The 24093-nt window shown below is 46.9% G+C and overlaps 1 protein-coding gene across 2 annotated transcripts in view; it reads right to left on the minus strand.

Annotated features, from left to right (window-relative positions):
* IMMT (inner membrane mitochondrial protein) overlaps positions 1 to 21965 on the minus strand; it is a 49158-nt gene extending 27193 nt beyond the window's left edge. For both annotated transcript variants that reach the window (XM_063924999.1, XM_063924992.1), the window contains exons 1-2: positions 21766 to 21965; positions 3999 to 4072 (exon numbers count right to left, since the gene is read on the minus strand). In XM_063924999.1, coding sequence (XP_063781069.1) covers positions 3999 to 4072; positions 21766 to 21810 — 119 coding nt within the window. In that variant the 5' untranslated portion in view covers positions 21811 to 21965. The remainder of the gene's footprint in view (positions 1 to 3998; positions 4073 to 21765) is intronic.
* Positions 21966 to 24093: the final 2128 nt, after the last annotated feature.

Below are 24093 nucleotides of genomic sequence, written 5' to 3' on the forward strand. Positions count from 1 at the left end.
CCGTCCGGCTTCGGTACCACAAACAGCGTGGAATAATACCCCTTTCCCTGTTGTAGGAGGGGTACCTTGATTATCACCTGCTGGGAATACAGCTTGTGAATAGCTTCCAATACTGCCTCCCTGTCGGAGGGAGACGTTGGTAGAGCAGACTTCAGGAACCGGCGAGGGGGAGACGTCTCGAATTCCAATTTGTACACCTGTGATACTACCTGCAGGATCCAGGGGTCCACTTGCGAGTGAGCCCACTGCGCGCTGAAATTCTTGAGACGGCCCCCCACCGTGCCAGAGTCTGCTTGCAGAGCCCCAGCGTCATGCTGAGGACTTGGCAGAAGCGGGGGAGGGCTTCTGCTCCTGGGAAGAGGCCGCATGGTGCAGTCTTTTTCCCCTTCCTCTGCCCCGGGTAGGATCGAGCGGCCTTTTTCCCTCTTGCCCTTATAGGGACGAAAGGACTGGGTTTGAAAAGACGGTGTCTTTTTCTGCTGAGAGGTGACCTGGGGTAAAAAGGTGGATTTTCCAGCCGTTGCCGTGGCCACCAGGTCCGATAGACCGACCCCAAATAACTCCTCCCCTTTATACGGCAATACTTCCATATGTCGTTTGGAATCCGCATCACCTGACCACTGTCGCGTCCATAACGTTCTTCTGGCAGAAATGGACATCGCACTTACTCTAGATGCCAGGGTGCAAATATCCCTCTGTGCATCTCGCATATATAGTAATGCATCCTTTAAATGCTCTATAGTTAATAATATACTGTCCCTATCCAGGGTATCAATATTTTCAGTCAGGGAATCCGACCAAGCCACTCCAGCGCTGCACATCCAGGCTGAGGCGATCGCTGGTCGCAGTATAACACCGGTATGTGTGTATATACCTTTTAAGATATTTTCCAGCCTTCTATCAGCTGGTTCCTTGAGAGCGGCCGTATCAGGAGACGGTAACGCCACTTGTTTTGATAAGCGTGTGAGCGCCTTATCTACCCTAGGGGGTGTTTCCCAATGTGCCCTAACCTCTGGCGGGAAAGGGTATAGTGCCAATAATTTATTAGAAAATCAGCAGTTTTTTATCGGGGGAAACCCACGCTTTATCACACACCTCATTTAATTCATCTGACTCAGGAAAAACCACTGGTAGTTTTTTCACACCCCACATAATACCCTTTTTTGTGGTACTTGTAGTGTCAGAAATGTTCAATGCCTCCTTCATTGCCGTGATCATGTAACGTGTGGCCCTACTGGACATTACGTTTGTCTCGTCACCGTCGACACTGGATTCAGTATCCGTGTCAGGGTCTGTCACGTAATTCTTTAATTACTACCATCCAGTCAGGTGTCGACTCCCTAGGGGGTGACATCACTAACACAGGCAATTGCTCTGCTTCCACATCATTTTCCTCCTCATACATGTCGACACAATCGTACCGACACCCAGCACACACACAGGGAATGCTCTGATAGAGGACAGGACCCCACTAGCCCTTTGGGGAGACAGAGGGAGAGTTTGCCAGCACACACCAGAGCGCTATATATATATATATATATATATATATATATACAGGGATAACCTTATATAAGTGTTACTCCCTGTTATAGCTGCTGTATTTATATATTAGCTGCCAATAGTGCCCCCCTCTCTGTTTTACCCTGTTTCTGTAGTGCAGGACTGCAGGGGAGAGTCAGGGAGCCGTCCTTCCAGCGGAGCTGTGAAAGAAAATGGCGCTTGTGTGCTGAGGAGAAAGGCTCCGCCCCCTTCACGGCGGCCTTTTCTCCCGCTTTTTTCAGGAAACTGGCAGGGGATAAATGCATCCATATAGCCCAGGAGCTATATGTGATGCATTTTTTTTTAGCCATATAAGGTTTTTATATCGTTTTTATTGCGTCTCAGGGCGCTCCCCCCCAGCGCCCTGCACCCTCAGTGACCGGAGTGTGAAGTGTGCTGAGAGCAATGGCGCACAGCTGCAGTGCTGTGCGCTACCTTATTTGAAGACAGGAACGTCTTCTGCCGCCGCTTTCTCCGGACCTCTTCGCTCTTCTGGCTCTGTAAGGGGGCCGGCGGCGCGGCTCCGGGACCCATCCAGGCTGAACCTGTGATCGTCCCTCTGGAGCTAATGTCCAGTAGCCAAGAAGCCCAATCCACTCTGCAGTCAGGTGAGTTCGCTTCTTCTCCCCTTAGTCCCACGATGCAGTGAGCCTGTTGCCAGCAGGTCTCACTGAAAATAAAAAACCTAAACTAAAACTTTCACTAAGAAGCTCAGGAGAGCCCCTAGTGTGCACCCTTCTCGTTCGGGCACAAAGATCTAACTGAGGCTTGGAGGAGGGTCATGGGGGGAGGAGCCAGTGCACACCAGATAGTCCTAAAGCTTTCTTAAGATGTGCCCAGTCTCCTGCGGAGCCGCTATTCCCCATGGTCCTTACGGAGTCCCCAGCATCCACTTAGGACGTTAGAGAAAGGTCAACATCAGTTTTTCACAATTTTTCTTTCATTTTTTTGAACTTTTTCATACTTTTTGATCCACGCGGTATACGACTGGGAACGGTAATCTGTGCCGAGCGCAGCAGTAGCGGAGCGAAGCACCTTGCCCAAAGCATGGCGAGCAAACACTGCACTAATTGGGGTTCCCGGTCACTTTACGAAGAAAACAACACAAAAAAACAACAACCTCATGTCAACCTATTTTGGGTGTCGACTTAGTTACTGTCGACCTAAGTGTGGTCGACCCTATGAACCACACCTGTCCCAAGATCCCCAGTCAGTTATTCTATGGCCGTTTCTTCTTACGGCGACAACACAGGATGTACCCGAATGGACATTTTTCACATCAAAGAACTAAAATGAATGTGGGAATTCTTGCCACTGATTAAAATAAAGTACAAAAGCATCTGTGAAGCTTTATCTTAATAAAGAAAAAAAGAAGAAGAGGAGAAAACAAAATAACTGGTTACACAGGAAAACATTTTTTTTTTTTTTTTTTTTTAAATAATACCTAAATACACAATGCTGTAATCAGGTGTCAACAGAGGTCACAATGAATTGACTGGAGTTCACTTGGTTATAATTATAAAATTGTCAAATTATATTAAAAACAAAATATAAAAAAAAAAAAAAATAACCATCTATTGAGCGGCCTCACAGTTGGTTAGGTCAGTGTTTCCCGACGCCAGTCCTCAGGGACTCATTGTTTTACAGCTCTCTTAGATGGTGCATTACTGGCTGACACTTTTAAAGATCCATAGGTGAACCCAATATAATCAACTGAGATACTAAGGAGATCTAGAATTCATACACTGTTATGGGTCTCTGAGGACAAGAGTTGGGAAACACTGGGTTAGGGCTTTCCAAACAAGCGCTTCATTATGAGGATCAAAGAACAATTCACAGCAAATCTGAGAAAAAGTTGCTGAAGTAACTCAAAAACATTAAATTACAGGATCTCTGTGGAGTCCATCATAAAGAAATTAATCATCTGTATACCGTGAAGCATGGTGGTAAAGAGAAGACTTATATTCTGACAGTTCAGTGACCCAGAGTATACAGCACATTGAGGTGACAAATACAATACTAAACAAAATAATAATCAATGAAAAGATACACAGTATTTGTGTTGGTCAGTTGTAAAAATTCCTGATTGTAACCAAATAGCATCATGTAAAAAAAAAAAAAAAAATTATCATGGGGGAAGACACAGACATATGCGAAACAAAATGCATCTCCCTTTCCGAGTGGGGATTCCAGAATCCAGCCCTCAGGGAACCCCAACAGTGCATGTTTTCCTCAACTTCTTACTGGCGCACAGGTAGATTTATTACATACAGATACATTACAAAAGAGAGGTGGTACTATTTATTGCACTTGTGATGTGAGGAGAGCTGGAAAACATGCACTGTTTGGGTGCTGTGAGTTTGGGAAGCACAGTACTATGCAGCCATAGCAATAATCCATGCCTGAGACCATAAGGTATTAAATTGCTAATGAGACACCACAAGGAATAGAATGCCTACCCAGATGATGGTTCGGTGGAGTACGCTCTGGTAACACGCGCGGGATGGAGTGACGGCTTCACACAAAGACATTCCTGCGGGAAAGAAGAAAAAAACATTACTGCACCACCGACAATACAGCGTTAAGCACATCACAAGTTTCCATTCCTTTAGCAATGCTGCACATAATTCATAGACAACCTGCAAGGTAATATAAAGGACATACGTTGTTTCTTAAATACAAGGATCATGGGGTTACAAAGCTGATTTCCTGGCATCATTTGTCTTATTGAGGCCTAGAGGTGATTTGGTGCAATGCCAGGTAAACAGGAAAGATCTGACAATATAGGATGAATGTAAGCATCAACCCGGCTACAGTAAGGAGAGGGTTAAACATTACAGGATGAAGGATCAGATTCCCTGGAACACATACATTGCCTGGTTTCCTACAGTGAGTCACATGTTCCATGGTTGGTGCTGCAGAGGAGAAGGAGCGTTGGCACAAGGGGCACAGACACACAGAATACTGTGTGCCCCTCTATTATTCCTCCAGCTTATACATAACTACAATATGACGAGGCGTTCTACAAAGGGGGTCACCACATATTAATGCCCATCACCTACATATTTAAGTAATGATACGTAATATTCTTCTGGGTAATTGTAGTAACAGTGCTGAAAACAATGTGACCGGATCCCATGCACCATGACAACTATTGAGGAGAGGTGTTGCAGCGTACAGATAATAGAACACAGGGCTGTAAGCAGTAACCGCACTATAGAAAAGGAGATCACTAGTTCCTAACTGAGCAGCGCATCACATGGCGTGCCTGTAGAACGGCAGAAGATTGCTCAGCGATGTCGCAGGCTAGCTGCACTTCTGCATCTCATCTGGAACCTGTATGTTCTAGGGCCTAAAGCGGTGCCTCCAAAGTGAATCTATTCATGCATGGGTTAAGCGCACATTTGCTTCCAGTATGCGAATGAGAACCATAAAACATGACGTAACCATGGTGACAGCAGTTCCTGTTTCCTCTCCGCATAGCTGGTTTCCACATAAAATAACCCCAACACATACCTGATTTTTCTTGTATCCTATCCACAAATCTGCTGCCAGCTGCTATTTTCTGTCAGAAATCTGAACCATGCACATACACTAGCAAGCTCCAGCACCCATAGAAACAGATAGGGCCGGGTGTAATGACGTCTGAGTTGGCCAGAGGTGCGGGATCCTGACCGAACTCAGACTTTTTTTTTTAAAGCAGCAATCGTTTACAAGGCATGGTTCTGCCTTGTAAATGATTGCCGCTTTAAAAAATAATAATAAAATGTCCGCGTTCGCCTGGGAACCCGCACCTTCCGGCCAACTCGGACGCCATTACATCCGGCCCATGGTCTGTAATTTATGGATGTGTAAAATATCTCTCAAAATATATTACCATGTACTCTAAATATTGACAAATGTATCTCACATACGAGAATGTGGATTTATTTATAATATCTATGAAGTCTAACAGTGTATTTATTGCATAGAGTATAAGGGTCTATTCAGGAAACAGTGAAAAGTGTGGAGAAGTTGCCCATGGCAACCAATCCGCTATCAGGGACGTGCAATCAGGGGAGGCAGAGCTTCCCCTGTCATAATAAGCAAATTAATACAAAGACGACATTTGTAACATATATTCTGTGTCATAATTATCTTCTTTGCATTTTTCTAATAATAATGCAGTCCAATCTTGATGGGAGGCAGCGAGATCTCTGCCTCCCATTGATAATCGTAAACGGTCTGAACTGGGGGGCGGGGCCAAACCACGGTCTGTAAAAGCCCATTGAAAAAACTGAGGTAAGAGGCAGCTATACAGCTGCCTCATTGACGAGGCTGTGCCTTTAGCACACATGAAAGCACGCCCCGTCAGTCATTGGGTAGAGAATCCAGCACTGCTTTAGAGGAAATCAAATAGCTAGACCTTAGAAACGTGTTAAGCCACGCCCCCTGTGACTTATGCTGAAGCACCCCTGAACTCTGCTGCAGCAAAGCAGTGTAAGGACTCCCGGCATAGCTGACTTTCCTCAGCGCTAGCTGATTAACAGGTAACATTTGCCATGTGCATGGCCCCTGCCTGGAGGAGACTGATAAAATCACGGGAGACGGCAGTGCTGTGTACACCAAAGGTCAGCAGTAGGGAAGCCAATCCCGGCCGATTTTTCAATCCCGGGATTCGGGATTGAAAAACGGTCAATCCCGGGATTGCAGTAGGGACCAGTGAAGGTTGTAGGGAGCAGCGCTGGAGGGAGGGTGTAGGTAGTGGTGCGGGAGGTAGGGAGGGTGTAGGTAGCGGTGCGGGAGGTAGGGAGGGGGTAGGTAGTGGTGCGGGAGGGAGGATGTTGGTAGCGGCGCGAGAGGGAGGGTGGGTGTAAGTAATGACACTTACTATTAGGCGGGCGGCCGCCATGGACTCACTGAACGCGGGAGCATTTCAAATGAAGCGCCGGCCGCCAGCCAACCAGAGCTGGCGGACCGGCAGCCAATCAGGGAAGCGGTCGCAGCAGTGGCTCCTGATTGGCTGCCGCTGCTGCGGCAGCTTCCCCGATTGGCTGCCGAGCCGCCAGCTCTGATTGTCTGGCGGCCAGCGCTACATTTGAAGTGCTGCCGCGTTCAGCTTGTACATGGCTGGCGCGGCCGCCCGCCCAATAGTAAGTGTCATTACTTACACCCACCCTCCCGCACATGCGCACTGTAATCCCTTGAATCCCAGCATTTTTGGGCTCAAATCCCGGGATCCCGCCGATCCCGATCCCGGGATTGGCCTCCCTAATCAGCAGCCAGGGATCATCAATCATTTGACACTCTGCACTACAGTATATGACCGAGACCAGTGGCGCAACTCCCACCCCCGCAGCCACTGCAGAGGCTTGGAGGCGCAGGGCTGCCAGGGCGTCGCCACTGATTCAGAGCAGATTGACATGCGGAATCTGCTAAATGTCCCATCCAAAATGGCCACCGCCATGGAGGAGACATGCTAGAGGTCATACTTGACCTCTAGCGGCTAGGAAGTGCCAGGACCCGCATAGTGCTGACCGCGGTGCCCTGCCACCTTGCTACTCTGGCATGGCGGCAGCAGCAGCGTGGGGATCAGACAGCGGTGCCCGCAGCACACTACAACCTTCAGCGGCAGCAGGAAGGAGGGATCGGGCATTGCCCACGGCTCACTAAACAGCGGGGGCGGGTTGGGCAGCATTACTCCCTGGCAACGAGCAGGACACCCAGCGCGTGAAACCTCTGGCAACGAGCAGGACACCCAGCGCGTGAAACCTCTGGCAACGAGCAGGACACCCAGCGCGTGAAACCTCTGGCAACGAGCAGGACACCCAGCGCGTGAAACCTCTGGCAACGAGCAGGACACCCAGCGCGTGAAACCTCTGGCAACGAGCAGGACACCCAGCGCGTGAAACCTCTGGCAACGAGCAGGACACCCAGCGCGTGAAACCTCTGGCAACGAGCAGGACACCCAGCGCGTGAAACCTCTGGCAACGAGCAGGACACCCAGCGCGTGAAACCTCTGGCAACGAGCAGGACACCCAGCGCGTGAAACCTCTGGCAACGAGCAGGACACCCAGCGCGTGAAACCTCTGGCAACGAGCAGGACACCCAGCGCGTGAAACCTCTGGCAACGAGCAGGACACCCAGCGCGTGAAACCTCTGGCAACGAGCAGGACACCCAGCGCGTGAAACCTCTGGCAACGAGCAGGACACCCAGCGCGTGAAACCTCTGGCAACGAGCAGGACACCCAGCGCGTGAAACCTCTGGCAACGAGCAGGACACCCAGCGCATGAAACCTCTGGCAACGATCAGGTCGTTTAAAAGTAATTAGAAGCCTTACTGTAGGGCTAAATGTGTAATGGGCATTACGGTGTGTGGCATAATACACTGCTCAAAAAAATAAAGGGAACACTAAAACAACACATCCTAGATCTGAATGAATAAAATATTCTTATTAAATACTTTGTTCTTTACATAGTTGAATGTGCTGACAACAAAATCTCACAAAAATTATCAATGGAAATCAAATTTATTAACCCATGGAGGTCTGGATTTGGAGTCGCCCTCAAAATTAAAGTGGAAAAACACACTACAGGCTGATCCAACTTTGATGTAATGTCCTTAAAACAAGTCAAAATGAGGCTCAGTAGTGTGTGTGGCCTCCACATGCCTGTATGACCTCCCTACAACCCACACAAGTGGCTCAGGTAGTGCAGCTCATCCAGGATGGCACATCAATGCGAGCTGTGGCAAGAAGGTTTGCTGTGTCTGTCAGCGTAGTGTCCAGAGCATGGAGGCGCTACCAGGAGACAGGCCAGTACATCAGGACGTGTGGAGGAGGCCGTAGGAGGGCAACATCCCAGCACGAGGAGGCCACAGTATCGCAGGGCGGTGCAACACACATGGTGGGTGGCTTTGCCCTGTGCTGTGCGGTCCCCAGCATGTCAGTAGATGGACGCAGATCTTGCTGCGGAAGATCTGCGTCCATCTTTAAATAGCCCCTTATATACAGCATTGTGTTCTTAAATCTGTGCTTCATCATCCATCAAAAAGGTCTGCATTTTATGGCTGTACCATTATAAAGCACTGGGATCTATGGGAATGAAATACTGATTATATCCACTGCTTTATAGCCTTGCATATTTATAACAAATTACTTCTGTTCTAATGTGTGAGCACTGCGTTATATGGGATTGGGTAAAAGACTCTGGAATGCTGGACCGTATTGACATCCTGCAGCAAACGCTGCCAATCTGGACCTTGTAGTGCTCATCCACATCCATCCAGTGTCCCGTCCATGTCTGTGACAGCTGTCGCCGGGGAGGGAGAGATTACAGCATACATTACTGTATGAACAATCACTACATAAATTACAAATATAACGCCTGGGCGCTCACAAACATAAATTTGCACTTCCCTTAGTTTTTAGGCGAAGTGGATCAGATAATTCCCATTTTCATATTCCAGGATGTATTCATACATATAAAAAATAAAACAGAACAAGATCCTTGTGTGGTACAATACAATAGTATTGACTTTCACACTATATTTAAAATAATAGAACAGATTAAAATTTCGGGGAGATCCCCCTTCCCAACCACTCACAATAGTGCAAAGGGTGAAGGCATAGTTTTTACACCAGGGTGGTCCGTCACCACGTGGGAAATGGTCTCGGGGTTTCCCCCTTTATATAGCACTCACAATGAGACGATATTCAGCATGCATATCTGATGGATCTCTCACCTTCACTCATGCAAGTTATTCTCCACAGAGTGATCTCCAAAATATGTTAAAATATAAAGATGCTTATTTTTATACAGACAACATATTAAAAACAAGTAAGCTCATACGCGGGGTTCACCGAGTTGGATGGTAAACGGAAGAAACGGTGCCCCGTCTCTCCGATGTTCTCCGGCTCCCTCATGGTAAGTATGTCCAAATGCAGGCCATTTCCCACGTGGTGACGGACCACCCTGGTGTAAAAAACTTGAGTGCATATGCCTTCACCCTTTGCACTATTGTGAGCGGAGCCCGTCTATACCCCATGGTCCTTACGGAGCCCCCAGCATCCTCTACGGACTAGGAGAAAAAGATTTACCGGTAGGTTTAAAATCTTATTTTCTCTTACGTCCTAGAGGATGCTGGGGACTCCGTAAGGACCATGGGGTTTATACCAAAGCTCCCAACCGGGCGGGACAGTGCGAATGACTCTGCAGCACCGACTGAGCAAACGCAAGGTCCTCATCAGCCAGGGTATCAAACTTGTAGAATTTTGCAAAAGTGTTTGAACCCGACCAAGTAGCCGCTCGGCAAAGCTGTAAAGCCGTCTCGGCCGCCCAAGAAGAGCCCACCTTCCTAGTGGAATGAGCCTTTACCGAATTTGGTAACGGCAATCCAGCCGTAGAATGAACCTACTGAATCGAGTTACAGATCCAGCGAGCTTAGAAACAGGAGCGCCAACCTTGTTTGCTGCATACAGGACAAACAGAACCTCTGTTTTCCTAACCCGAGCCGTTCTGGCTACATAAATATTTAAGGCCCTGACTACATCCAGGGACTTGGAGTCCTCCAAGTCCCCCGTAGCCACAGGCACCACAATAGGTTGGTTCATGCGAAAAGACGAAACCACTTTAGGTAGAAATTGAGGACGAGTCCTCCATTCCACTCTATCCACCTGGAAAATCAGATAGGGGCTCTTGTGAAACAAAGCCGCCAATTCGGACACCCGCCTTGCAGATTCCAAGGCCAATAACATGACCACTTTCTAAGTGAGAAATTTCAGTTCAACTGTTCAAGGCTCAAACCAGTGCGATTTAAGGAACTGTAACACTACGTTAAGGTCCCATGGTGCCACCGGGGGCACAAAAGGAGGCTGGATGTGTAGCACTCCCCTAACAAAAGTTTGGACTTCTGGGAGAGAAGCCAATTCCTTCTGGAAGAATATAGACAGGGCCGAAATCTGTACCTTAATGGAGCCTAACTTTAGGCCCATATCCACTCCTGTCTGTAGAAAGTGGAAACCTTCCGTAGGAGCATTCCTGGCTTCACACCAATATACAAACTTTCTCCAGATACGGTGATAATGTTTCGCCGTCACTTCCTTCCTAGCCTTTATCAGAGTAGGGATGATTTCTTCCGGAATACCCTTCTCCGCTAGGATTCGGTGTTCAACCGTCATGCCGTCAAACTTAACCGCGGTAAGTCTTGGAACACGCAGGGCCCCTGTTGCAACAGGTCCTCTCAGAGAGGAAGAGGCCACGGATCTTCTGTGGGCATCCCCTGAAGATCTGAATACCAGGCCCTTCGAGGCCAATCTGGAACAATGAGTATTGTCTGCACTCTTGTTCGTCTTAGGATTCTCAATATTTTTGAGATGAGAGGCAGAGGAGGGAACACATAGACCGACTGAAACACCCATGGTGTCACCAGGTCGTCCACCGCTACTGCCTGAGGGTCCCTTGACCTGGCGCAATACCTCCAAAGCTTCTTGTTGAGGCGTGATGCCATCATGTCTATTTGAGGAAGCTCCCAACGACTTGTTATCTCTGCAAAGACTTCTTGATGAAGTCCCCACTCTCCTTGATGGAGATCGTGTCTGCTGAGGAAGACTGCTTCCCAGTTGTCCACTCCCGGAATGAATATCGCTGACAGAGCACTTACGTGATTTTCTGCCCACCGCAGAATCCTGGTGGCTTCCGCCATTGCCACTCTGCTCTTTGTGCCGCCTTGGCGGTTTACATGAGCCACAGCTGTGACGTTGTCTGATTGAATCAGAACCGGTAGGTCGCGAAGAAGATTCTCCGCTTGTCGTAGGCCGTTGTAAACGGCCCTTAATTCCAGTATGTAGATGTGTAGGCAAGCCTCCTGGCTTGACCACCGTCCCTGAAAATTCCTTCCTTGTGTGACTGCTCCCCATCCTCGGAGGCTCGCGTCCGTGGTCACCAGGACCCAGTCCTGAATGCCGAACCTGCGACCTTCTAGAAGATGAGCACTCTGCAGCCACCACAGGAGAGACACCCTGGCCCTGGGGGACAGGGTTATCTTCTGATGTATTGGAAGGTGAGACCCGGACCACTTGTCCAGAAGGTCCCACTGAAAAGTTCTCGCCTGAAACCTGCCGAAGGGGGATGGCCTTGTAGGTCGCCACCATTTTCTCCAGTACTCGAGTGCATTGATGGACTGACACTCTCTTTTGTTTTAACAGGTCTCTGGCCCTGTTCTGGAGTTCCTGGGCTTTTTCCATTGGGAGAAAAACCCTCTTCTGTTCTGTGTCCAGAATCATGCCTAAGAAAGACAGCGGAGTTGTTGAAACCAACTGTGACTTTGGTAGATCCATGTTGCTGCAGCACTCTCAGGGAGAACGACACACTTTTCTGCAACTGTTCCTTTGATCTCGCTTTTATCAGGAGATCGTCCAAGTACGGGATAATTGTGACTCCTTGCCTGCGCAGGAGTACCATCACTTCCGCTATTACCTTGGTGAAAACCCTTGGGGCCGTGGAAAGCCCAAACGGCAACATCTGAAATTGGAAATGACAGTCCTGTACAGCGAATCTCAGGTACGCTTGATGAGGAGGATAAATGAAGGAATGCATCCCTTATGTCTAGTGACACCATAAAATCCCCCCCTTCCAGGCTGTAGATCACTGCCCTGAGCGATTCCATCTTGCACTTAAACCTTTTTAAGTACAGGTTCAGGGATTTTAAGTTGAGAATGGGTCTGACCGAGCCATCCGGTTTCGGTTGCCCCAAATAGGGTTGAATAGTACCCTTTTCCCTGTTGCATTAAGGGAACCCTAATATTCACTTGCTATAGACACAGCTTTCGAATTGCAGCCCACACTATCTCCCTCTCTGGGGGATACACTGGTAAGGCCGATTTGAAGAATCGGCGGGGAGGCACGTCTTTGAATTCCAGCTTGTAACCTTGGGACACAATTTCCATCGCCCGAGGATCCACATCCGACCGAACAAAGACGTGGCTGAAGAGTCGAAGATGTCCCCCACCAGAGCGGGCTCCCTCAGTGGAGCCCCAGCGTCATGCGGTGGATTTAGTAGAAGCCGGGGAGGACTTCTGTTCCTGGGAACTGGCTGTAGCAGGCATTCTTTTCCCTCTACCCTTACCTCTGGCGAGGAAGGAAGAGCCCCGACCTCTTCTGGACTTATGCGACCGAGAGGACTGCATCTGATACTGCAGCGTTTTCTTTTTCTGTGGGGGAACATAAGGCAAAAAAAAAAGGTAGATTTACCCGCGGTAGCTGTTGAAACCAGGTCCGCAAGACTTTCCCCAATAATGCGTTCAGCTCATAAGATGGGGGAAACCTTACCTCAGGTTTCTTTACCTTAAACCTGTGTACCCTCGTGTCAGGGACAGAGGAGTCATCTGTGACATGCAAAACATCTTTTATTGCAATAATCAAACAATGAATACTTTTTGCAACCCTTGGGTGTAACCTTGCATCATCATAGTCGACACTGGAGTCAGAATCCGTGTCGGTATCAGTGTCTACAGGGGACGTTTTTGAGACCCTGAAGGGCCCTGTAACACAGTCAAATCCTTGGACTCTGCTTTGTCCAATCTCTAATGTAATAAATTTACATTTGCATTTAAAACATTCCACATGTCCAACCAATCAGGTGTCGGCGTTGCAGACAGAGACACCACAATCATCTACTCCACCTCCTCCTTAGAGGAGTCTTCCGCTTCAGACATGCCGACACACACGTACCGACACAACCCCACACACACAGGGATATTTATATGGAGACAGATCCCCAATAAGGCCCTTTGGAGAGACAGAGAGAGAGTATGCCAGCACACACCCAGCGCCACTGACACCGGAAATAGAGTTCCCAGATAAAACAGTGTGTGTGTGTATATATGTATGTATATATGTATATATGTATGTATATATATATATATATATATATATATATATATATATATATATATATAATCACATTATATACACTCACTGCTGCTAATAAGTGCCCCCCCCCCCCCCCCCCCCCCGTTTTGCCCGGTGTCTTCAGCAGGGGAGAGTTCGGGGAGCCAGCTCCATGCTGTGGAGAAAATGGCGCTTTCCGTGCTGAGGGACCAAGCTCCACCCCCTCACCGGCGGGCTTTGGTCCCGCTCATTTTTACAATACTTGCGGGGGTTATGATATATCGAGCCTCTGTAGCCTATATATGTATGTTTGCCAGCCCTAGAGGTTTATTGCTGCACAGGGCACCCCCCCTGCGCCCATCAGTGCCTTATGTGTTGGAGCAATGGCGCGCAGCAGCTTACCTCAGTGAAGATCTGAAGTCTTCTGCCGCCTTGAAGTCTTCTTTTCTTCTTATACTCACCCGGCTTCTATCTTCCGGCTCTGCGAGGAGGACAGCAGCGCGGCTCTGGGGCGAACGGCAGGGTGAGACCTGCATTCCGACTCCCTCTGGAGCTAATGGTGTCCAGTAGCCTAAGAAGCAGAGCCTATCACTTAAGTAGGTCTGCTTCTCTCTCCTCAGTCCCACGATGCAGGGAGCCTGTTGCCAGCAGTGATCCCTGAAAATAAAAAACCTAACAAAATTATTTTTCAGAGAAATTCAGGAGAGCTCCCCTGTAATGCACCCAGTCTCCTCTGGGCACAAGATCTAACTGAGGTCTGGAGGAGGGGCATAGAGGGAGGACCCAGTGCACACCCATACTAAAAGTTCTTTATAGTGCCCATGTCTCCTGCGGAGCCCGTCTATCCCCATGGTCCTTACGGAGTCCCCAGCATCCTCTAGGACGTAAGAGAAACACTATTTGGATTATATATCTGTTGTTAAGTGATATAAATATGAAGTAGAGATACTGGGGTAAATTTACACAAGGTGTGTACACGGTGAGATCCTCGCTATGCCCCATTTTGACTATGCGATTTCCCTTGAGCTCCTCCAGAGCTCAGATTTTGACTATCTGTACTTTTGATATTGTCTATGTACGATTTCGACTATAGTTTGTACTAGATAGTACACTAGTCAAGATGGACTTGCCTGCACAGTCTACCTAGCCTTGCGATACCAACCCTGTGGGAGTGCGCATCGGGATCGAATCGGGATCGCAAGCTGCCAAACACCCCGAGATGTCCGTCTAAGAGCCGTACTGATGGTGAGATTTCCCCAGAGATGTGTGCTGAGCGGTCTAGCACAGACCGCACAGTGCGATATGCTGAGCGAGGGGGGCGCGCTCATTCCACCCTGCAGTGAAATGAGCGACCTGCTAGATTGTGGCTGCATGCAGGCCAATCTAGCACCGGCGATAACGACGCACGGGACCGCGCATCGCTGTCACCGGCACTCCTACACACGGAACGATGGTCAGCTAATCTCTAAGCAATCTAGTCAGATTGGTTAGAAAGTAGCTGAACATCGCTCCGTGTGTACCCCCCTTAACTTTCCTTAAGATTTTGACTATATAGTCAAAATCTTACAGCTTTATCTCACCGTGTGTACACACCTTAAGATGGGAGTTCTAGTTAAGATGGGATATTGCACATAGCAACCAATCACAGTCTACTTCTCATTTATATAGCACCTTCTAGAAAATAATACATGGAATCTGATTAGTTGCTATGGGCAACAACCCATCTCAAATAGAACTCCCATCTTAGCAAGTTTACCCCAATATGTAAAATGTGGGTGCAGAAATCTAATTGAAATCTATATAATAAAATATGTAAATAAAATAGAGAATCAAAACACCACAATAAAATAAAAAGATATAGTAAAAAGATCAAAAAAAAATGTTGTAATAAAAATAAAGCAAAGTAAATTAATAAATAAATGGGTATCAACGGCAGCAGTGAATACAACACACACACAGCAATGCTTACAGTCCTTTCTAGTGACCCACACATTTTAATTTTATTATTTTTAAAAAAATGTATTATAACTATTTATTGTATTTAATTCTTATTAGTTTATTTACATATTTTAAGTTCACTTTGGAAAAGTGCGCAAAGGAAATACATTTCCTAGATGTGTTAGCATCAACTAAATTGACTAAGATATTGGGGTAAATGTCATAGCCCGCGACTTGCAGGTACCAGCGAGTCTCTCTGATGTCTTTACTTTTTTTTGATCCCTTGTCCATTTAAAATGGACATTATTGCGTACATTGGGATTTACCTGGCAACTGTCCACCCAACACAATGTCCATTTAAATGTACACAAACACTGTGAAAATGTTCCGGTAGATGGGCGCTGCGGTTTTGAAAGATGGCTTTGCCCTAGAAAGATCACCACGAGGGGGGGTGGTCTTCAGTATGCAGACTGTCAGGATCCCGGCGCACAGTATATCGGCGCCGGAATCCCGAAAGCTGGCATACCGACGCTTTTTCTCCCCGGTGGGGGTCCACGACCCCTCTGGAGGGAGAATAAAATAGCAAGGCGCGCGTAGGGGCTCATTTGCGCTCGCCACGCTGTCGGTATGCCAGCGGTCGGGCTCCTGGCGCCGGTATGCTGGTCGCCGGGAGCCCGGCATACCATACTACACCCACGAGGGGAGTACCCAACTTGTACTTCATCATTCGAATTTCTGCAAAATCGTTATGCTAACAGTAATTAGAGTCGCTAGAGTACCAAACTATCAAGTTAGAATGAATCACAATGTTTTGGTATACGACCTACAATGCTCGCAAATCGTCAATTAGGATGGACATTGGGTCTAAATGACCAAACCTTATTTTTGAGGGGTTATTAGGGCAGGGGTGAGGAACCTTCGGCCCTCCATCTGTTGTTGAACTACACATACCAGCATGCCTTGCTACAGTTTTGCTATTTGGCCATGCTAAAACTTTTACAGGGCATGCTAGGATGTGTAGTTTAACAACAGCTGGAGGGCCGTAGGTTCACCATCCCTGACTTATGGCCTCATTTATCTACTTTACCAGTGTCATCACTGGGATACACTGAAAGCATGCAATGGGTCATAAGGGGTTAAACGAACGATCATTTAAAAGGCAAAGTCAACCAGATCTTGCCTTTTAAATGATTGCCCCTCTAAAACATCAGGCAGAATCAAAGGGAACTCACCACTGACTGCAAGTTGCAGACTATTACATTTACCTCCATACAGGATTGGGTGAAAAAAAAGGTTTTCTTTAAAAAAAAAAAAAAAAAAGATTTTTTGTTTAAACCATGTTGTTTTTTACATTAATGTTTTAATGTAAAAACAAACAAACAAACAAACAAACAAACCGTAATACTGTATTAAATACCATGATCAACCATGTTTTAATGCTTTCTAACATTAATAAAGTTATTGGGCTTGGATTTGATTTATTTTCGATCTTTCAATAAAACCATTTTTTACAGCTTAGTATTCCTATTACATCTGTATATATGTAGATAGACTAAACATACTAACACAAAGTACACAGACAGATTTAAATTTAAAATACTGTAAGAACAAGTTAATGTTAAGCATTAGTCCTACTTATCACTTATTATAATCAAATAAATCTGAATAGTAATACAAAATGGAAAATGCAAAAGCACTTTTCAGAGAAACACACACAAAAAAGGAGGAGTACGGTATCACTGAGCACGCCACCTGCATTTTGAAAAAAAAAAAAAACCACCATTTTAGTATAATAGGCTTTTTTCTTTTAAGAAGTCACGGCGTCGTACCTGTAGTCACAGCATAATAAAAAAAAAACAGTTTTTTTTTTAATCTTAAAAACCCATTTGGTTTAAACCAGTCAAGCCGCCTTCATTATTTTATAATTACAGCTATCATCTTACTGGAGTAGCCAAAAGTATAACCCCAAAGTCAGGTAGTTTGAGCAAGAAGGATAATCGGATGCGTCAGGGCTTGTAGTGCTGATGAGGTGCTTGGTGTGTAAAGGCTATGGGGTGTATTCAATTCTTGTCGAAAAATACGGCAGTTTCCGACTTTTTCAGGTCGAATAGTGATTCGATCTATTTAATGAGGCTGCCGTTTTTCCGACAGGTCGGTAATTCCAACTTGTCAAAAAACACGGATTAGCTGCGGATTCACGTGTTTTGTCAGATTTGCGGCCAAATACGACAGCTTTTAGCCTTGTTTTCGACAATGTTGATCACTTTTAAAAAAGTCGGATTAACATTGTTGAGAACGGCCAAATCCTGTCGGATTTGGCCACAAATTGAATACTGCATTGTCTGATCCACATGCATTGAATACACCCCTATAAAAACCATTTTTTTTTAAAAAGGAGGAATCGCTATTAGGCTGGGTACATACTAAAACATATATTGTTCGTTTGAGCGACGCACCATGTATCAGGAGCTGGATCAGTGGATGTGTACAACCAATATGTTTATAGACATATCTGCATGTGTGTACGGGTGACCTGCCAACTGCGGGAACACTGCCTGCAGGGACTGACGTCGCAACTGGGCAGGCAAGTTTAAATGCCCACCAAGCTGGGATGTCTGGACCGACATTTCAAGCAGTCCAATTGGTTAAATGTGCCACCTTTATCTCTCTAGTGTGTACCCAGCCTAAAGCAATGCACGCTGTTTATGTACAATATTCTTAAGGGGGGTACTCACGGAGCGATATTCTAAGCAATCTGACTAGATTGCTTAGAATTTAAGCATTATCGCTCCGTGTGTACCCCCTACAGCGGTAGCGATGCGCAGCCCCGCGCATCGCCATCGCTGGTGCTAGATTGGTTTCTATATGGGCCTAGTGTTCCTTCTAGGCTGTTTCAGCAGGGTGCTGCACCCTGCCCATTTCTGAAATGTGAAAAGGCACCCTGCAGGACCATAATTCACCCCCTTGTATACAGAATGCAACAGTCAGAGTGCGTTACAATGTTGTCGTCTACTCCTTGCCCACCTCTGAAATTGGAACACAATTTCTATCCTTAGCCAACTGGATGGCAGAGGAGGCACTGTAAATAACACAGCGCTCTGATAAAGAGGGAAAGAACAGGGTAAGCAGTGAGCATATACTGCTTACAGCATTTCCCTAGTAGAACAGACTTATTTTTTTCCTATATATTTTAACCCATTGTTTAACTTTTCTGTTTTATAACACATACGGATTATAACTACTTCAGCACTGGGAAAGACATTTATAATTATCTACTTATGTATATACTACAGCCGATCTTTCAAGACTGGACATATACAGTATGTTTCTCAGTACAGATGTTAGGTGTCTTATATGTATGCATAGGTATATGATTTACTAAGGGCAAAATGTATGTACAAAAACTATAAACACATGCGCTATGCTTTGTGCACAAAGCGTCACATCAAAAATGTGCCCTTCAAAATAAAAATGTGCCCTCTTCAATGTTCAGCACCCTGCCCTAAAAAAATCCTAGCGTGAACACTATGGGCCTTTACTGTCCCAGATACATCCACAACTATAAGCCAGATCACCATCTGTAGCGCCTGCATCTGGTTGCTACTAGTCATCAGGACACACCCCATTCTATGAGCAAAAAATATGCCTCAAAAGCAAACCTATTTGGCAGGCCTGAATAAGCTACACGGCAAGACTGTGCCCTCAATGAACCTTGTCTACATGAAAATGTTCCATTACACCCCTCTGTGGGGGATATGGATGTACAGTGACCTTAACATGGTGGTAGCCCAAAGAAACCTTTACATAAGGGAACCGTTTTCAATGGATAAATTAGGTACATTAGACACGTATTGCACGACATATGATCAGAGTGGTTACCTGCAATAACTACTGAACATCAGGTTTATATAGAGGAACAGGAGTGCTGGATGGGTTATTAACTGCAAGTATTATAGTTGGAGTATTCTGTAATAACAAATCTGATTATTTTTGTTGTATTATGCACTTTCTTTACTACCATATCACTTAGTCATGTGCAAAATACTGGAGACAGTACACTCTTGCTATATACAGTGTATATGTGTATAAATATATATATTTCCACAAATACCGGCACTCTCTCCTTCCTCCACTATGCGCTCAGGCGCCAGCCACAGATAAGGAAAACCTTCAATACAGTGTAGCAGAAGCGGCACTCACAAGACTTGTCACAACCAGAAAATCACTGGACACAATGGCCTCACATTAGATCAACGTTTCAATGAAAGATAATTATTTATTATAAATATCTTTCATTGTAAGTCTTCAAGTGCCGCCTGCTCCTTTGGACACCTGTTACCTTGTACACATACTTGGGGAAGGCAACGAAGCACAGTACTACGGAAAGTGACGAATCATTGTGTATAATATATAGATATATAGATAGATAGATATATATGTGAGCGCAAAGTCCACGGCACTCCCAATTCCCGAAGGTCGGTATGACACAGTGATAAAGCCGGTGCCCTCCCTGGTAACAGCAGCGCTGTGTCCAATATTGAATGCAGGATCGGGCGGCACTCTCGGCGTAAGCTTGTCTGTCTTTATTCTTACGCCGAGAGTGCCGCCCGATCCTGCAAAATATATATATATTATATATATATATATATATATATATATATATATATATATATATATATATATATATATATATAGATATATATAGATATATATAGATATATATAGATATATATAGATATATATAGATATAGAAGAATAGGAAAAGTCACTTAGCAAATGTCACAAAAAAAGTTTATTGAAGAATCGCACGCCACTGTTGATTCAGAGAGAGAAGGTTTTTGCTGATGACTTGATTCTTTAATAAACTAACAGTTCCAGAACAAAAAAAGATTCACTCTGCGCCCTCCGACTCCTGCACATCCTTAGAGCAAAGCGCAGGGGGCACGGAGCAGATGCACATATACCACTGCCCTCATTAATCGTTTAGTGTTTGATGTATAGGGTGTGTTTATAACACTATAGTATATCTGGCACTCAAGGGGTCATTCAGGTGCGGACACAAAGTGGCTACTGTACGCATATCAATCGATGTTTTCGCACTGCACATGCACCCGAGCTGCAGCGCGCGCACACAAGTGATTTGAGTGTTCAGTCGCAGCGAGATTTTTGACACAAAGTGCATGACAGGAAATCAGTGTCTGGGGGTGGTCGGGCAAACGCAGGCGTGTCACAGCTGTTCGTACGGCATTTTCTGGCCATGTATACATTAGCTGCTGCGATCGCATTTGCTACTAGAGAGGCCTGTGTGTCCAGGGATATCTGCTCAGCCTGCGCGTCTACAGACACTCAGGCTATACATGGCAACCCAACGTGCGACGACGCAAGCAATGTTTTTGCAATCATGTGGCACCGTACTCAAATGATGCAATCGCAGTGGGCATTCTTTTGCATGGACTAGCTTCTGCCCACATTACCATATAATTGCATAATGCAAATAATAGGAGGAACAATCGCACGTTACTTACGCGATACATATCCCCTGTACAGCCTACGGCAGGTAAGTACAACGGAAAATAGAGGCAGCACTCACAGGACTTGCAAACCGAAAGCAGACACTGCACTCACACCAAGGCAAGCGTCCAAGGTTTCTGATATTTAGGAAAGACCTTCTTTTGGTATGCAAGTCCTGAGTGCCGCCACCATCCTTCATTGAATCTATATATAAAAGCACTTTTGTCAACTTCTGAATGACCTCTTGTACTCACGTGTGTGATATATATATATACACACACATACACACATATATACACACACACACTAAATAAAGATTAAACAGCTAGGGCCGGTGGACAGTGAGGCCTGCCAGGGACAAGGTCACGTCCTCCTGGGGTCGGTAGCAGGGGAGCCCGGCACTGGGCAGGGCCTTGCAGGCATGAGGGGCACGGGGGTGTCACACATAGACAGGAGGGTGACACCCCATGCACAGGGCCGCCAGCACAGCACTGACAGCCGCCTGCTCCCCCCAGGCATCTGTCCTCAGCACTCCGACCCGCTAGAAAGGAACTCTCTCATTAGACATGCGGCACGTCCATCACAGCCAGCCTACAGCTGATTGAGCGAGGAGTGCGTCAATCACAGCAAGTCCCGCCCCTATACGGCGCACAGGTTAAAGGTCCTGAAAGTGAGCGCTGATTGGCTGGCTGGGTAAGAACGGCGCGGTCTGATTGGCCTGCAAAGTGAGGGTCGCAGTGGAGGATAGCCTAGCAGAAAAGTCTCTCTGCGCCGCTCTGTGTGACCGGGAGTCCGAGGTGCCCGGTGCAACACCGGCAGGGAGACGCGGGGTACATGCCCGTCGCAACGGCGGTGGCTTGGAGGTCACCCACCCCTCCCCGTGCCCGGTCCCAGCGTGCGCTCTCTCACCTTGGCCAGCGCTGCCGCCCGGGCCTTCCTGCACACCCGCAGCATTTCCGTGCTAAGGCAGGGGAGGACGTCCTCCGGTCACCGGCTCAGCAGCACAGCATATCGCCGGACCCTGCGTCAGATGAATGAGGAGAGTGTCCGCCGCGCAGCCTGACCAGACACCGCCCACGCCCCCTGCCTGGCACGCCCCCTCTCAACGTGCCGGCTGCTGGCTTTTTTTTTTTTTTTTAAGCAACATCTTTATTAGAACTCAACACAGTAACAGACAGTGTGACAGCACATAGGCCACACATTGGGACTGAGTATCATGGTGGTGGTATTTATGGGATACGGTCATTAGGTCGACCACTACTGGTCGACATGGTCACTAGGTCGACATGGAAAGAGGTCGACATGCGTTTTTCACTTTTTTCTTTTCATTTTTTGAACTTTTTCACACATTACGATCCATGTGGATTACGATTAGGAATAGTAACCGAAGCAAGGCGAGCCATGCGAGGGGACACAGTGCACTAATTGGGGTTCCCCTTCACTTTGCGATGAAAACAACACCAAGAAAAGTAACAAAACTCATGTCGCCCTTTTTCCATGTTGACCTTGTTCATGTCGACCTAATGACCGTGTTGACCTATTTCAGGTGGCGACCTAGTCACTGTCAATCAATAGTGGTTGACCTAATGACTGTTGACCAGTGGTGCAAGTAGAAAAAATGTCTTACAGGTACTGTGTGTGCGCACCAAAAAAAATAGGTGTGGCCAATTAAAAGGGGGATGTGATACACATATGAGGGGCCAGATACACATATAACCCCAATAGTGCCAGATACACGTTGCCCCACAGTGCCAGATACACATTGCCCCAGAGTGCCAGATACACAAATGTCCCCACAGTGCTAGATAAATGCCCCCACAGTGCCAGATACACATTGCCCCAGTGTCAGATATACATTGCCCCACAGTGCCAGGTATACAAATGCCGCCACAGTGCCAGATATACATCGCCCCACAGTGTCAGAAACACATTGCCCCACAGTGCCAGATACACATTGCAACCCAGTAATATACATTGCCGCACAGTGCCAGATACACAAATGCCCCCACAGTTCCAGATATACATTGCCCTACAGTGTCAGATATACATTGCCGCACAGTGCCAGATACACAAATGCCCTCACAGTTCCAGATATACATTGCCCCAGAGTGCCAGGTACACAAATGTCCCCACAGTGCCAGATACACAAATGCCCCACAGTGCCAGATACACAAATGCCCCAGTGTCAGATACACATTGCCCCAGTGTCAGATGTACATTGCCCCACAGTGCCAGATACACAAATGCCCCCACAGTGCCAGATATACATTGCCCCAGTGTCAGATACACATTGCCCCAGTGTCAGATGTACATTGCCCCACAGTGCCAGATACACAAATGCCCCCACAGTGCCAGATATACATTGCCCCACAGGGTCAGATACACAAATGCCCCCAGAGTGTCAGATACACATTGCCCCACAGTGCCAGATATACATTGCCCCACAGTGTCAGATACACATTGCCCCACAGTGCCAGATACACAAATGCCTCAGTGTCAGATACACATTGTCCCAGTGTCAGATACACATTGCCCCACAGTGCCAGATATACATTGCCCCACAGTGTCAGATACACATTGCCCCACAGTGCCAGATACACAAATGCCCCAGTGTCAGATATACATTGCCCCAGTGTCAGATATACATTGCCCCACAGTGCCAGATACACAAATGCCCCCACAGTGCCAGATACACAAATGCCCCCACAGTGCCAGATATATATTGCCCCACAGGGTCAGATACACAAATGCCCCCACAGTGTCAGATACACATTGCCCCACAGTGCCAGATATACATTGCCCCACAGTGTCAGATACACATTGCCCCACAGTGCCAGATACACAAATGCCCCTGTGCCAGATACACATTGCCCCACAGTGCCAGATATACATTGCCCCACAGTGCCAGATACACAAATGCCCCAGTATCAGATACACATTGCCCCAGTGTCAGATATACATTGACCCACAGTGCCAGATACACAAATGCCCCCACAGTGCCAGATACACAAATGCCCCCACAGTGCCAGATATACATTGCCCCGCAGTGTCAGATACACATTGCCCCACAGTGTCAGATACACATTGCCCCACAGGGTCAAATACACATTGCTCCACAGGGTCAGATACACATTGCCCCAGTGCCAGATACACATTGCCCCACAGTGCCAGATATACATTGCCCCAGAGTGCCCCTCCCCCCTGCTCACCGCTGCCTCTGTTGCTGCTATGTGAGGG

The sequence above is a fragment of the Pseudophryne corroboree genome, chromosome 1 (genome assembly GCF_028390025.1).
Source record: "Pseudophryne corroboree isolate aPseCor3 chromosome 1, aPseCor3.hap2, whole genome shotgun sequence".
Classification (NCBI taxonomy): Eukaryota; Metazoa; Chordata; class Amphibia; order Anura; family Myobatrachidae; genus Pseudophryne; species Pseudophryne corroboree.